This window comes from Sarcophilus harrisii, chromosome 4, assembly GCF_902635505.1.
Source record: "Sarcophilus harrisii chromosome 4, mSarHar1.11, whole genome shotgun sequence".
NCBI lineage: Eukaryota > Metazoa > Chordata > Mammalia > Dasyuromorphia > Dasyuridae > Sarcophilus > Sarcophilus harrisii.
In genome coordinates, this window is record NC_045429.1 from 57,524,707 (window position 1) to 57,540,468 (window position 15,762).

General features: G+C 36.0%; 1 protein-coding gene across 2 annotated transcripts in view; it reads right to left on the reverse strand.

Annotated features, from left to right (window-relative positions):
* Window positions 1-444: 444 nt before the first annotated feature.
* SELP (selectin P) overlaps window positions 445-15,762 on the reverse strand; it is a 41,780-nt gene continuing 26,462 nt past the window's right edge. For both annotated transcript variants that reach the window (XM_031936853.1, XM_023501764.2), the window contains 7 exons: window positions 11,883-12,068; window positions 11,067-11,252; window positions 7,854-8,039; window positions 5,266-5,385; window positions 2,552-2,582; window positions 2,113-2,168; window positions 445-1,180 (listed from right to left, as the gene is read on the reverse strand). In XM_031936853.1, coding sequence (XP_031792713.1) covers window positions 2,114-2,168; window positions 2,552-2,582; window positions 5,266-5,385; window positions 7,854-8,039; window positions 11,067-11,252; window positions 11,883-12,068 — 764 coding nt within the window. In that variant the 3' untranslated portion in view covers window positions 445-1,180; window position 2,113. The remainder of the gene's footprint in view (window positions 1,181-2,112; window positions 2,169-2,551; window positions 2,583-5,265; window positions 5,386-7,853; window positions 8,040-11,066; window positions 11,253-11,882; window positions 12,069-15,762) is intronic.

A 15,762-nucleotide genomic window follows, 5' to 3' on the forward strand; every position in this document is an offset into this window, starting at 1 on the left:
TGCAAACTGTGTACATTGGTGAGTATCCTACTGAAGGACTTGTATTGGTCAAGTTCCCTTGGTAGGTAGAAAATAAATATTTATTAGGTAGATTAGATACATAGATAGGGGTGTAATAAACATTTATTAGATGACATATAGATAAATAGGTATATAACAAATTGATAGTTATATAACAAATAATAAATATATTAAATGTGTAGATAGAGATGTAAATAGATAGGTATATAATAAATACTTATTAGATAGATATATAGAATGATAGCTATGTAATAAATAACTGATAGATTAGATATGTAGATAGGCATGTAATACTTATTAGATTAAATATGTAAATTGATAGGTATGTAATAAATACTTATTAGATGAGATATGTAGATTGATAGGTATGTAACAAATAGGCATGTAATTACACTTAATAAAGAGCTGTTTGCAAATTTGAACTGCTGCATTCAAGTAATAATTTTAATGAGAAAAGCAGAGACCATGTGTCATTAAACAAACCAACAAGTAAAAGGTTATTTAAGTTGAATTCTAATCCTTGAATGGGCGGATGTGGGGAGGAAAGGAGGGAATATCAATGAAGGACTGGGAAGATCTGATGGCTTTTCTGTTGATTCCATAGGTTCTTCTCCCATCTGGCACCACCTTGGGGCATCAATGTCAGGTATCAGAGAAGCTTCCTCTAAGTAGGAACCACTGGAGATATAAGAGCATTATGTGTGCAAGAGTCTCTCCAAGTCCAGAGCTTCCTCTTTGCTTCTGAAGTTGATTCCTTAACTCTCATTTTTCTCACTCCAATGTGTGGGACCCACTGAGGTCTGGTTTTTCTAGCTGCTTCCAATTCCCAATCCTATTTTACAACTCTGACATTTCAGATAGTGATGCTTGAGGTGAAAAAAAAAGTAAAATCCTTCACAGCTCCTCCGGCAACTTCTGGATCTGGTTACGGCTCTTTAGCTGGGGAGAAGGATAGTGGATTGGTGGGTGGGAGACTTAGAAGAAATGCAACCCTACTGAACCAGCAGCAGAGGAAACCAAGGAAACCAATGTCTTTTATTTACAGATATTTACAGAAAGCTGCAGATGGTAAACTGCAGCAAAAATCAAGTCTGGCAGGAACAGGCATTCAGAAGCAGGGTCCTGAGAAAGTTGATGGTGCTGCTGAGGAGGAGTGGGTCTGTGAAAATGAGAGAGAACTACCTTCAGTCCTCCAAACTTTAACAAAACATCTAACTTTTCTTGCTTGAGCCTTGGGTCCTATGGGTCAGAGTAGCTCTCTTAAGAAACATCAGTGGAAGCCCACAATTAGTAGCCATGATCTTTCAACTACCATGCTAGAGTTTGGTTGACTAAGTTTCAATTTATTGCTTTCTCATCCTCCCATCACTAGCCATCCCAACCAGCTCAATGCTGACTCAGTAGATCATCTCAGCTTCCCTAACAACATGCAGCAGAAGGAATTCAACTTGCAATAAAGTCATTTTTCCTTAAAACTAATCCTCTGATTTCATCAACATAAGACTCTTCTTTGAAACTCCTTCTCTTCATTCAGAATAATCTGTTCTCTGCAATTTATAGTCTGAGATGATTACTTAAGGCACAGAGATTTGGCTTACCCAGGATCACATAAAAATTATGTATCAAAAGGAATTTTTACTAGGGAAATTATTTATATATTTCAATTATTTCTATTGAAGAAATTAATGGGATCCTTAGTTCTAGATTTAAGTCAGAGCAGATTCAGAGTTGAAAGGGATCTGAGAAGTCATCTGAACAAACTCCTTCATTAAACTTAGGTGCACAGATACTAAGTGACCTTTCCAATGTCATACAAATGGTACGTGTATAGTTTTTTTTTAAGGTTTATGAACTATTTTTAGATAATCTGGCCAAATATTATTATTCTCACATCATTCTTATGTTATTCTTACATCAACACTCTGAAGTTATAATTTGTTTATTGATGATGGGCCAATTGTACCCCAATTATTCAGATTCTATCATCGCCTCTATCTCATGTCAAAATTCCATTTCATAAAAATTCCAAAGTCATAATTTGCAACCCTCTCTCCCTCTTCTTCTCCCCTCCAATCACTACTGACCACTTACCTTAAGAAGTTGAGTCAAAAGCCATATTGGTAAAAACTCCAGGAGTTCCCATGACACTGTAGAATGAAAACATGATGGCATTGGGATAAGAATGGGAGATCTTTTCTACAGTGTTTATTTTTCAAACACATATAAAAGGCCAATACACATCCAGCAGGAGTACATGCCTTAATGAAAGATAGCCCTTTATTGAATTTTATTTTTGAAAAACAAGACACATGTCCAGCAAAGGACACCATTTAGTTTTTCTATAGGATTTTACAGCAGGTGCAAATTATACTGATTTTCTAGCAACCTTCCCCTTCAACTGTATTTGGGGAAATAGTCATTATAAATACTCCAGTTTTGGTATCTGGCATTTAAAAGGTATCATATATCCTTGGACTTGTCATTCATATATAACACACTCTGTTAATTAACAAAAATATTTCCACCTTACCTTTGAGGGCTCAGGGGTCTTTTTCCATCATCTGATAGTGGGAGATGAGAAGATATGAAGAGTTGGTTTGAAAGAAAAATAATAGACAAAAGGAAAAAAACAACCATCAATAAAGAGTATGATAGGGGAAAAACAATGAAGTGCTTTTCTAAATGGTAAGAGAGGATAAGGGAGTAGCATATTGGGTAGTTGTAGCCAGAAAGCCTAGGTTCCAATCATTGATGTCCCATAAATTGGAAGATATCAAAAGGGTCACAGTCTTTCTGAAATCCAGTTTCTTAACTTGTAAAATGGGGTATTAGACCAAATTGGAGTAATTCTAGGGAAGAACGCTAGGATAGGAAATCTAGATTTGTTTTTAAATAGTTGAAGACTAGAAATTGGTATGAGCTATTATTCCTCGACCCCTTTAATCCAGCCAGGAAAAGTCCTAAAGGAAGCCTCTTGGAATTTTGGGAAAATTTAAGAGTAAATCTATGATGCTGCGGTATTCTTTAGGAGCATTTCTTGAGTAGACTGTCCTCTAAATGAGTTTTTGCCTTAGCCTCTTGTCCGTAACTGGCCAAAGAGGCTTCTTTAGAAAGGCTCCTAGAAATTGCAGAACCTTGGCTTAGGATAGTGTGGATCAAAGTTATTCAAAAGCTGAGAATGGGACCCAAAGTGACTGTATTAGACAAGAAGCATCACTAAGATAATGTGCAAGGAATATGTTGGAATGATTTGAAGTCATATTCTGATAGCTAAAATGGACCAGATGATCTACTTTTTCCAAAACTTAAAAGAGAATACAGCCAATGCTATATTCCAGCCATCTGGGCTAGCAAACACACTTCTTGGTGATGTCAAATTGGCAAATAGTCATTAAGGAGATTGGAAGAGAGAAGAAATGTCAGGTTCTTCATTATCTACAACCTAGCAGATGCTTCCTAAAGAGATTTAAAAACTACAGAATGTATATCCTTGAAAGGAGTTTCAACATGACTCCTGCACAGTTAGGAGTTATTTCTACAGGTGTTAGGAGCCACAATAACCCAATTCCTGGTCCAGTTCTTCTAGATTTGGCTGGGAATGAAGCAGATGGTGACTAAGTGAATAGAGATAAAAAGGGCTCTTCTCTCTCTAAGCCCTGTCAACTGTGGGTATTGCTCTGCTCCCCTCATTTACTGATTGTATCAGCTTTCCCCAACAGGGAAATGAGGCTGCCCTGGAAAAGTAGCAGAAATGGGCTAACAGCAGAAATGAAGGACATGGGCAGAATATAGAACAGTGCCTTCAAGGAACCAAAAAATGGAGCTAAATTACACAAAGACATCTTAGTCAAGAATTTAAGTATTGCTTCCTTAAACCATTTGAATTACAAAATGATTAGACTGAGACCTATTAAAGACCTTAGGCCAAGGTCTCCCGTTGCATCCAGAGCCATCTTCAGTCATCCTGTTCTATATCTTGTCACTGGCTCTGGCTCTGGAGGGAAAGGGATACTGGTGACCCTGTACAGCCCTCCCTCACTCTATTCAATTCACTTGCACATCATAGAATCACCTCCCTGATGTCATGGTCCTCTGAGAACCAGGGACAATACCCACAACAATCAGAATGGAGATATGGACCTTCTTCTCCTATCCTCCCCTACCCCGTTGTTATTAGTTACTTCCCATAAAGAATGAGGAAGACAACATGATTCTGGAGTTGGAAGACATGAATTTATATTCCACTTCTTTCTTATTTTAATTTTGTCAAGTCACTTTATTTCCTAAGTCTTAGTTTCATGACATATAAAATGAAGGAATTGGAATATATAGCTTCTAAGGTCCTCCAAGCTTTGATTCTAGAATCCTCTGTCCATTGTTAACTTGGAGCAAGAGTTTATGGGTTGTTGAGTAATTAGTGAGATGAGCCCTTAAATGTTCAAGGCTTTTCCCTACAGAATTGACAGTCCCCCCCCCCCCGAATAATCTCAAATCAAGATTGATTTTTGTAATAATCCTTCTGCAAGAAGACTTTTCTGGCCCTGCCCTTTGCCATTCTCCATTTCTTCCCTTTGAGATGATCTCTCATTTATAGTTAATATCTTGTATATATATGGTTATTTTCATATCGTTGCCCCCATTAGAATTTAAGTTTTTAGAAGGCAGGGACCCTGTTTTTGCTTTTCTTTGCATTCTTAGTGATCAGCACAATGCTCAGCACATTGTTCAGTTGTTTTCAGTCATAATTGATTGGATTTTCTTGGTATAAATATAGGAGGACTTTGCCACTTCCTTTTCTAGCTCATTTTACCGATGAGGAAACTAAGGCAAACAGGCTTAATTGAATTACCCAGCTGGGAAGTCTGAGGTTGAATTTGAACTTGAGCCCTTTTGACTCTAAGACTGGAATATTATTCTGTGTGCAACCTAGCTGCTCTAGCATGTAATATATGCTTAATGAGTGCTTGTCAAATGTTGACTGATGGGTTGACAACTGGTCTATTAAATATATCCTTCTTACTTGGGTTATGCTTCCCGTAAGGATCAATAGAAATAAAGCTTTTTTATCCTCTTTGGCAAAAAGAACCATATACCATATACCTGCTCAATTTGGCCCATTGGCCTGGAAACACTGGCACCTAAGCCGATCTCAACTTTGTTTCCATGTAGACAGTGAATTATAGTGGTTAGAGATTTCCCCAAATATCTTACAACAGAAGAAAGATTTTATCTTTTTTCCTTTACCTTGTTGTTTGAAACGTCTCCTTAGAAGAGCCAGGATTGAACCACCTACTATAAGACTTGTTACAGATGCAACTGCTCCTCCAAAGTAAATCAGAGCTTCCTGGACGGACAAGAGTTTCTCTGAAATAAATATACCCACACATATTAGAACCAGAATTTTCAATCATCTATCCAAAAGTATCCCAAAGATTCTACAAACACTATTAAATTGTGCCAACTTGAACAAATAAGCAATTTTATTTTTCAAAGGTCCTATTGTTTCTGACAGTGAAGCAAATTGAAGAATGTAAGCAGAAGATGGATGTTACCAAAAAATTATATAATAAATGGACATAAAGAGTAACTTTATCAATAGTAATTGAATCATAAATAGAATATTAAGTAAGGACTTAATGAAAGGAATGGCACAGTGGATACTAGAAATGAATATTCAAATATACAAATAAATCTATGGTCTTATCAATTATGGAGTTCTTTTCAATGGCAAAGATGATAACCAATATCTTCCTAACCTATATAATTTTCACCCATCTTCCTCAAAGCTTCTTATAGGGGATCTACCAAACAAGAAAGTACTTACTACAAACAAAGAAAGACTTACTGTCTTCTAATACCTTTTAAACAGATTATATTTGAGGAACAAAAATTTGCCACAGTATCTAAGAATAAGCTGAAATATCAAAAACAAATAAAAAATAGATATCCATATCTTTTGGAAAAGTCATAGAACAAATGATCAGAGACACTATAATATAATCAATCCACAAAGAAGCATTTATTAAGTACCTACTATATGTCTGGCATTGTGCTGGAAGTGAATATTTGACTTGAATGGAAGACCTTACTTAATAAGTCTGATGATGAGCAATTCATCTAAATTCTCAGTATCAAGAAACTTTTCAACATCATCTACTCAGCAGGAAGAGAAGCAGTAGCAACAGGAGCAGCAATGGCAGCATGAGCAGTAGCTGTGTGAGCAGTAGTGGCAGGATCCCAAGTGGAGGCAGAAAGTGGTAGCAGAGGATCCAGGATTCCTGAGAATCCTAAGCCCCAGATAGTGGCCAGAGCCCTGGGCAATGGAGGGTGTGGGACCACAGTTTTCACCTCCATATCCAGGGAACCTTGAACGGCATGGGTTGGGGGGAGCAAAAAGATCAATATTCCTTTCATAAAGTGACTAGATCAAAAATGGGAGAAGCCTGGTTGAGCTGGATCTGGCTAACTTGTTTCTCTGCATCTAGAAGTCCCACTTGCCTCTTTGGGGACTTGGGTGGAGATAAGATGGTTTGGCTGTGGATTAGAGATATACTCCTTATGGGAAAAAAATCATTCATCACTCATCATTTTCTCTACTCATTTTACCTTCTGGAATCAATTAGCTATGAGCACTGAGGTATCACTGTATAGAAATTATGTACAAACAAGATATAAGTAGGGAAAATAGGAAATAATGACAAAACTAGGTCAATAGCATTATGTGGGAATGAGAAAAGCTTCTTGATAAAGATGGGACACTTGAAGAAAGCCAAGGAAGACAGAGCGTAGAGATAAGGAGGAAGAGAAATAAGGCATAGAGGTTACCCAAAAATAAAAGTACATAGTGAAGAGAAGGTATATCTTTGCAAGGAATAACTGTCAGTGTCACTAGATTGTAGGGTATGTAAAATGCATCATTAAGAAGCTATAAAAGTATGAGATAAGATTATGAAGGGCTTTCAAACAGAGGATTTTATAATTGATCCTTGAGGGAATAAGGAACCCTTGGAATTTTACTAGGAAGGAGACATGGTCAGACTTGTGCTTTGGGAAGATCAATTTAATGGCTGATATTGAATGGACCGGAGTGGGGAGAGAGTTAGGCAGGTAGGTCCACCAATAGTTACTGCAATAGTCCAGGCTTGAAGAGATGAGGGTCTGGCCCAGGTGATACCAGTGTGAGAGGAGAGAAGGAAGGGTATAAAGGGATGTTGTAAAGGTAAAAATGACAGGACTTGGCACAGATTGGCCATGTGAAGTGAGAGTGAAGAGGTGAGGATGACACTGAGATGATGCACCTGGGAAAATGGGAGGATGGTGGTACCTTGGCAGTAATAAGGAAATCTGGAAGAGGGGACAATTAAGGGATAGAAAATGGGTTAAATTTTGGGCATGTTGAGCTTAAGATTTCTACAGAAATATAGTTCAAGATGATCAATAGTCAGTTGGAGATGTGACCGTGCAGGTTAGGATTGAAAATTCAAATTATTGGGTAGTTGGTTACCTCATGAATTGCAAATCAGATATACAGATGAGATAAATCTAAAATTTTAAATGCCCACAATGTCCTGGGTTAGGCTAAGCAGCAGGTTACAAATCACAAAGATGGATTCACTTAATAAAATTGGAAGTTAAAAAATGAGTAGTGATTAGTTGGCAAAGTGGTTGCTAAATTTAAACCCCATCTCTTCATGTCTGAAGCAAAAACACTGCTCTATCCAAGATGAAAGAAACCACTTGCAAACACAGAGGAAGATCTGTTAGAAACAAGTAGCACTGATTACATGGTCTGCTACATTAAGATGGCATTTTGACCCATTAGATTAATATACCTTCGCAGGTTGGCATCTCTTTTGACCAGTTGCCTTCTGCTTTGCATATTATTTCTGGGGAGCTGTTCAACACTTGACCCTTGGGGCAAGAGAAGATGCACGTGGACTCATAACTGAAGTTCCCCCAGGGATGAGAGCAATTCATCAGCATTGATTTAGGAAGAGTCAGGTCTGGACATTTGACAACTGCAAAAAACATGTGGAGGGGAAAAAGTGAAACTGAGAAAAAAAATCACCATTACTTCATTTCTACTCTGGTAAAATATATAATAATAACTAATGTTAATAAAATATGCTTGCCCTTAGAAAAAGCATTCTTTTATTCAGATGTAAACATGAACTTTATTTCTGACCAGAGCATGTGGATAGAGCAATAGCTTTGGAATTAGGGAGATTTTATTTAGTTCAAGTCCCTGCCTCTATAAATTGATACTATACTAACTTGCACTGTGTGTTCATCGGTGACTTGCTTAACCTCTCAGTGCAATGTTTTAAGGTAAAATTATAGACAAATGGTCAAATTTGCATCTTTGGATGGTAATTTTCACATTGAGAATTCCAGACACATATGAAGTCACAAGTGTGGATCACTACTATTAACAATCCATGAAGTAGAACACAGGAAAAAAATCAGACTAAATTACCAATTTGTATAAGACTTCCTCGATTCAAAATCTCACCAATACTTCTAACTTTGTATATGACAAAAGATACTATCGATATGATATTCAGAGAATCAGTTCTAGGGATATAGAAATATTCAAGTACAGTTTGCTGATCCCTAGAAGCAAGATTTGAACAATTTTGATTGGTTAACCAATTTTATATTATTATTATTATTATTTACATTCTTAATATTATTATAGTATATTATTATATATTGTTATTCCCCCCTCCTTGAATCTCTTGACCTCTTTCCCTATCCAGGATAATGTCTTGCCATACTCTATTGCTGGGTTTTCTCCGTCACATGCCTTCTTTTCCCCTCTTCTCATTCTTTGGAACCATACCAGGGACACTCATGCAACTGTTTCATCTGGATTCATTCTATGTAATCTAATCTCAATTAGATCCTCACTATGCTTCAGTCATTTTATTCCTCTCTGATGACCGACTCTATTTTCTCCATATCAAACATTTTAAACTTTCTTCTCTTCCTACAAGTCCCCTATACTGTCTTCACCCCCCATTTACTTTCTTAGCAGAGCACTTAGCTTCCAATTTTACTGAGGAAATGTATATAATCCATTTCTTGTGCACTGCCTATTTGCTCCACTCCATACTTCAGTACCCTTTTTCATAACTTCTAATTCTCTCCTTTTTTGTTCCAGTCCAATAAAAAGGTGAATTTCTGTCTTATCAAGGCCAAATATTCTTTTTGTTCTCCTAATCTCACTCCTTCCTATCACCACTGGGAGCTTGCCCCATCAATCATTATCTCTCTCCTTTATCTTCAGTCTCTATCTATTAATTACTTCCCCCCATCCACAAAATGCCCAGATTTCCCTGTCATCAAAAAATAAAACCACATTTACTTTCTCCTTACTATTTTCCAAAGCATTCCATAATTCTCCTTTTTTATTTTCCTAGAAAGTTATATTCATTGTCTCCATTTCCTTATTTCCCAATCCCTTGAAACTTTAGTTCAAATTCTTTCACCCAACAAGTCTCTTCAAGACTACCAGTGATTTCTTAGCAGCCAAATCCAAAAGCCCTTTGTGAGTCCCTAATTCAGTTGACTTCCCCATAGTTTTTTTTAACATTATCAATTGTTTCCTTCTCCTAAATATTTTCTCTTCCCAAGGTAGCTGGTCTCCCTTGGTTCTCTACCTATCTGATCATTTCTTTTCAGTCTCCTTTGCCAGGATTATCACCTTGATTCTGCTCACTAGGTAGAGTTTTGTTCTAATCTCTCATCTCTCTCTACATTCTTTCTCTTGGTGGCTATATTTGTTTTCACGAATTCAATTATCATCTCTAATTAGATCTATCTATTAAGCCCTCATCTCTCTCCTGAACTCAGTCTCTCTTTTCTAACTGTTTAATGGCTATTTCCAATAGTTATCTCAAACTCAACATGTCAAAACAGCATTCATCTCCCCTTTACCCATCCAACTCCAACTTATTCATATAAAAGGCATCACTACCCCCAGATGGCCATGCCCCATTGCCTGAAAATCTCCAAAGAGGGGAAGCCATTACTTCTTTACAAAATTGATTATATCTTGGGATACCTGTAATTAAGAGGTTTTTCCTTGTATCAAGCTTATTTTTTCCTCCTATCTAAGATCTAACTTTGGGGCCTCATGAAACAGATATAATCTTTCCATTTCACTGTTTCTCACTCACTAGAAGACAGTCATCAACTTTTTTGTTCATCCCAAATCTTCTCTAGGTTTAACATTCCTAATTCTTTTAATTAATTCTCCTATCATACACATCTGAACACTACTCACCAATTTGATATCTGACAGCCTCCTTCAATTTAAGCTAAACTCTTTAAAATTATCAATGATCTCTTAACCACCAAATCTGATGGTCTTTTCTTAGTCCTCATCTCTTTTAATATACCTGCTTTACTTAATACTATGATCTCTCTTACTATTCTTTTCTTTCTTTTTGTTTTGTTTTGATTTGGTGACATTACTCATTTTTATTTTACTTTTTCTTAATGTTATATTAATTTTCCAAATACATATAAAGATACTTTTCCATATTCATTTTGTGTTCCAAATTGTTCTCCCTCCCTTACTTTCCCCATCCCCGAGATAGCAAGCAATCGGATATAGATTAAATATATGTAATCCTTGTAAATATATTTCCATTTTTGTCATGTTGTACAAGAAAAATAAGACTAAAAAGGGAAAAAAGGAGAAAGAAAAAAACTAAAAGAAAGGTGAAAATGCCATGCTTCAATCCACATTCAGTGACACTAGTCTTTCCTACTCCTCCATTAACCGTGTGATCAGTCTCTTGCTGGTTCATCCTCCACAATATGCTCTAATTTGGGGTGTTCCTCAAGGTTCTGGCCCAATCCCTCTTCTCTTTTCACTCTATACTCTCCCTTGCTAGGCTCATCAGCTTCCATGGATTTAACTATAATCTCAAAACAAAGGCATTACCATACTTCCAGTCTCCCAAGTTAAAACCTCAGCATTATCCTAGACTCTTTATTCCCCTTCACTCATTTATTCATGCGTAGTCAGATTTTACCTTCACAAGTTGGAGGAGGTGCTGTCCACTTGCCAGAAGGTAAGCATTGCACATTGTTAGATCCCTTTAGCACAAAGCCCTTGTCACAGGTAAAATGGCAGATGGAGCTGCCCCTGGAGTCTCCTTGCTTGTAGGAACACTCCCGGCTCCCCCACTCTGGGTCATCTAGTACTGGGCACTCAATGGCTAGAATACCAAGACAGAAAGCATATTATAAAAGTTGTTTTGCAAAACTAGCACTTTAAGAATTCACATTTATTGTCAATCTGACTATCGCACCCTTTCCCTTCCAAAAGTGAATATTGCCAAACTATGGCTCACATTCTACCTAGCCCAGAGGCAACACTACTGCTTGTAATGAAGCAGTACTAAGAGAACTAGCCTGAAAAATAAACCTGAGTTCTGTCTTCCACTTATTGTGAACAGGTCTTCTCACTCCTCTGAACATCAGTTTTATCAACTATAAAGTGAGATTAATGGTATACTAAATTATTGGTATATAGATTTGGTGAGAATATTTCAGTTGTTGGTTAGTTGTATTTTAGTCTTATCCAACTCTTCATGACCCCATTTGAGGTTTTCTTGGCAAAGATACTGAAGCGAATTGCCATTTCCTCTTCATTTCATTTTAAAGATAAGGAAACCACGGCAAACAGAAACAAATTATTTGCTCAGTATCACAAAGCATCACAAATGTCTGATTTGAATTCAGGAAGATGATTCTTCCTGGTTCCAGGCCAACTAGCTGCCCTTGGCAAAACTATAGCATTTTATAAACCACAGACTATTATAGAAATATGAACAGTTACGATTTACCTTTACAATATGGAGGAGGTGTTGTCCAGGATCCTGAAGCTGTACACTTGAGTCTCTCGGCTCCTATCAGCATGAGTCCGCTTTTGCAGGAGAAGTCACAAGTGGAGTTATATTTCAAGTTTCCACGTGCCTCAGAACACTGAAGCATCCCTTGGGGTGGGGCAATTAATGGTGGACATTTGATTGCTGGAACATAAAACAAAATCTCTTCATTTTAACTCACAAAAGAAATTTTTTTATTCTATTCATTATCAGAGAGAATTATATTATGCACAGAGCTAAAGACTTTTTTCCTAATTGATAAGATCTATTAATTAAGATAACGATTAGTCCAAGTGGATGACATTCCTTTACCCAAGTCATTTAAATTTAGATAGTGCAAAGCATTAGAAAATGTAGCAAAAAAAGTTGCTAAAATCCTGGCCTGGATTTTTAACAATGACTCTGCTAATTATAATCATTGTTAATGATCAACATTTCATTAATTCAGAAATTCATATTTCATTAACTTCTCTCTGTTAGAGAAAATAGTCTTTATGAGTTTGTGTGGTCAAAACAAGCATCCCCTAGAGGTCAGCACTCTGGTTGGTTAAACAGGACTTTTCATGATTAAATATATAATCTTCAATCAATAGACACACAATTAATTGCCAAATCAAAGCCTTTACATGTTGATAAGGATCTGCCAAAATTTGTTTCCTATTATCATATCTTGGTAACTAGCAGGCTGATAAATCCTTTTTTGTCTTTTAAAAATATTTTTGTAATGTTTTGTTTCTACATTGTCTAGGTTCCCCTACATCCCTATTCTAACCCCTTCTCAAAGATCATATCTTATAACAAAGTATTTTTTAAAATGAGAAGGAAAAAGGGAGGGGTGAAGCAGCATAAATCAATAAATATATTTAAAATGGCAACAGATGCACTTTTCCAGTCTCTCCATTCATTTCCCTCCCCCTCTCCTCCAATCCACCCATTCTGCAAAGGAAGTGGGAGGGAGGTATTTTTTCATTTCTTTCTTTGGGGCCAAATTTGTTCTCTTAAATTTTGCAACATTCACTTTCACTTGTTTTGAGTTTACTCTTTTCATTTTCTTTGTTGTAGTCATCATGTCCCTTCTTTAACTTAAATGGCAGGACAGACTGAGGACAATGCTTTAGCTGAGTCAGACTTCATTTTGGTTAATTTTTTCCCTCTTGCTGATTCAGAGTGAAAAATACTTTTCAGAACCTTTGTATCCTGGATCCATGGCGTTCAATTTCTAACTCTATAACAGCCAGGATAATATATTGAATGATAGTTTATCTTCTCAAAAGATTTGAGAAATGTTTTACATTTGGAGACATTCAGGTTTGAGAATTCAATGAGGAAAGGGAAAAGGAGGAACAGAATAAACATTTGTATAGCACCCATGTGTCAAGCACTATGCTAAATTTTTTTTTTTTTTTTTAAACAAACATTATCTCCTTTAATCCTCACGTGAGGCCTGTAAGATAGATACCAGTGTTATCCACATTTTATAGTTGAAAAATTGAAGCAAATAGTGGTTAAGTGACTTGACCAGGATTATACAGCTAGTAATGGTCTGAGATCAAATTTGACCTTATGTTTAACACTGACATTCTTTTCCACTATCTCTTTTCTGTTAACCTTTGTTTATTCCCTTTTCCGTGGCTTCCTGAAATGTTTCCTAATACTCAATATTTACTTATTATAGCCTTCTTTGTGCCAGACACCAAGTTAATCACTGGGTATATAAAGACAAGAATGAAACTATCCCTCCCTTCAAGGAGTTCATTTTTTATAGATCAGGGCTTCTTAAATTTTTTCCACTTGTGACTCCTTTTGATCCAAGAAATTTTTACATGACCTCAGATTTATAAGTATATAAAATAGGTATACAAATCAAACACTTACTGATAATAAATTATAATTTTGAGATCTCCCACATTCAGTTATACAACCCTACATGAAGTTATGATCCAAGTTTAAGAAGTTTTGTGGATAAAAATTTAATGCTTAGGGAAGAATAGTACATGCAAAGCCTTTTTCTCAACCTAATTTGCTCAGTACCTCCTTTAATTAATAGACACTAAGATTATCTACTGTGTAAGACAGTAGCTTTTGCTTCCCCCAGGCCATGAGTGATTATAAATTAGGGGATTACTAAATTGGTGTATGTGTCATAAACCATTTTGGCAATCTAGTAATACTTATGGATCCTGTCTTGGAATAATGTTTTTAAATACAGAAAATAAAAATACATAGGTTTTGAAGGAAAAGAAAAAAATAAATTTACATGATAACTACTTTGTTGTATATTTGGAGGGAATAGCAAGTTGTACATGGTAGATTTGCAGTTTCGTGTGCAACAACAATCTTCTCGTATTGTGCTGTGTTATGGAAATGCTTATTTTGTTCATTGAATTGAAAATAAAATAAATTTAAAAAAAAGAAATACAATTATTCCAGTATTTTAAAAAGAAAGATCATAGAATCTAGATTAAAAACTGTGCTGTCTACATGTACATAATTTTTAACGGAAGATTGATTATTACTCTTCTTTGGATGGTATTTTTTTCAGCTGTCTATTTCTTCTTTTTGTTTATTTCATCCTAATTAATTGAGATAGGCATCTTTCATCATAAAAACAAAATCAAAGAAGAGGAAATTCTCAGGAATTAAGGAATTTATAAAGAATGACCAGAGAATCAGTAGAGATTTTGCTGGTCAACTTTTGGAAAGGATTGTTCTATTAGTTTAATTAAATTTAGTTAAGAGACATATTACCTGAAAGCAATCATAAAACCTTGGCCTAACTTTTATCTCAGAGCAGAGTATTCTTTATAGTTAAAGGAGGATAGGGTGAGCAGAATAATTAAAGAAATCTTTCACTTACATTACTATGGAGTATTATGGTTATTAGACAGTAGAGGGCACTGTGGAAATGCAATACATAAGTTCCATGAATTGATTAATTATGTACAGTCTGCATATAAAAAGAAGGCTATGATCCATAGTTTTAGGGGAGTTATCTTTTGGTTGTTTTCAAAAATAGAATTGATTTGTTCTAGATAACTAGGTAGGATAATGGATAGAGAGAGGGCTGAATGTCAGGATGACCTGAGGATGAATGACAGTCATCCTGGGTAAATCACTTAAACTGTTTCCTCATTTATAAAATGGAGAGGTTGGACTATTACTTTTAAAGTCAGCTCTACATCTAAAATCCTATAATCCATACTTGTTTTCTCAACTGCTTTTCAACTCATTCCAAATAACATTTTTTAAGCATTTTATATGTTTGAGTTTACAGGGATAAAAACAAAACAGTCCCTAACCTCAAGGGCTTACTTTCTATTGGTGGGTTATGGTAGGTATGCAGATACACAGATACAACAGGAAGGATTTTGGGTAGGAAATAGTCCTTGAGTTGAGTCTTAAAAGAAGCTAAGGATTCAATGAGAGAAAGAGGAATACAGAGTGCATTTTTGGCTTGAGTGACAACCTTTTGTGAAGTAGTTTGTAGAAAATAATGGGTACAAAATGTGGCCAGATAAGATAATGAAAGTAGAAATGATCAGAAGTTTAAAAAATAAACCAGAAATGTCCTCTGTAAGTGGGGAAATTGTCCAAGATAACTTCAGAGGAATCTTCTCTCTACTACTCTGTGAATATAATATTCTTCTAGATAACTAATCAACAAAATAAACACTCAAACAGAATAGGGGAAATATGTTATAAATTCGCTCTTTATTGTCACTCCAGGAAAATCATCTAAAAGCTTTTTTTAAATCTCTTTAAGAATTGTGGAAGTGGGGCAGCGAGGTGGTGCAGTAGATAGAGCACCACCCTGAAGTCAGGGAGACCTGAGTTCAAA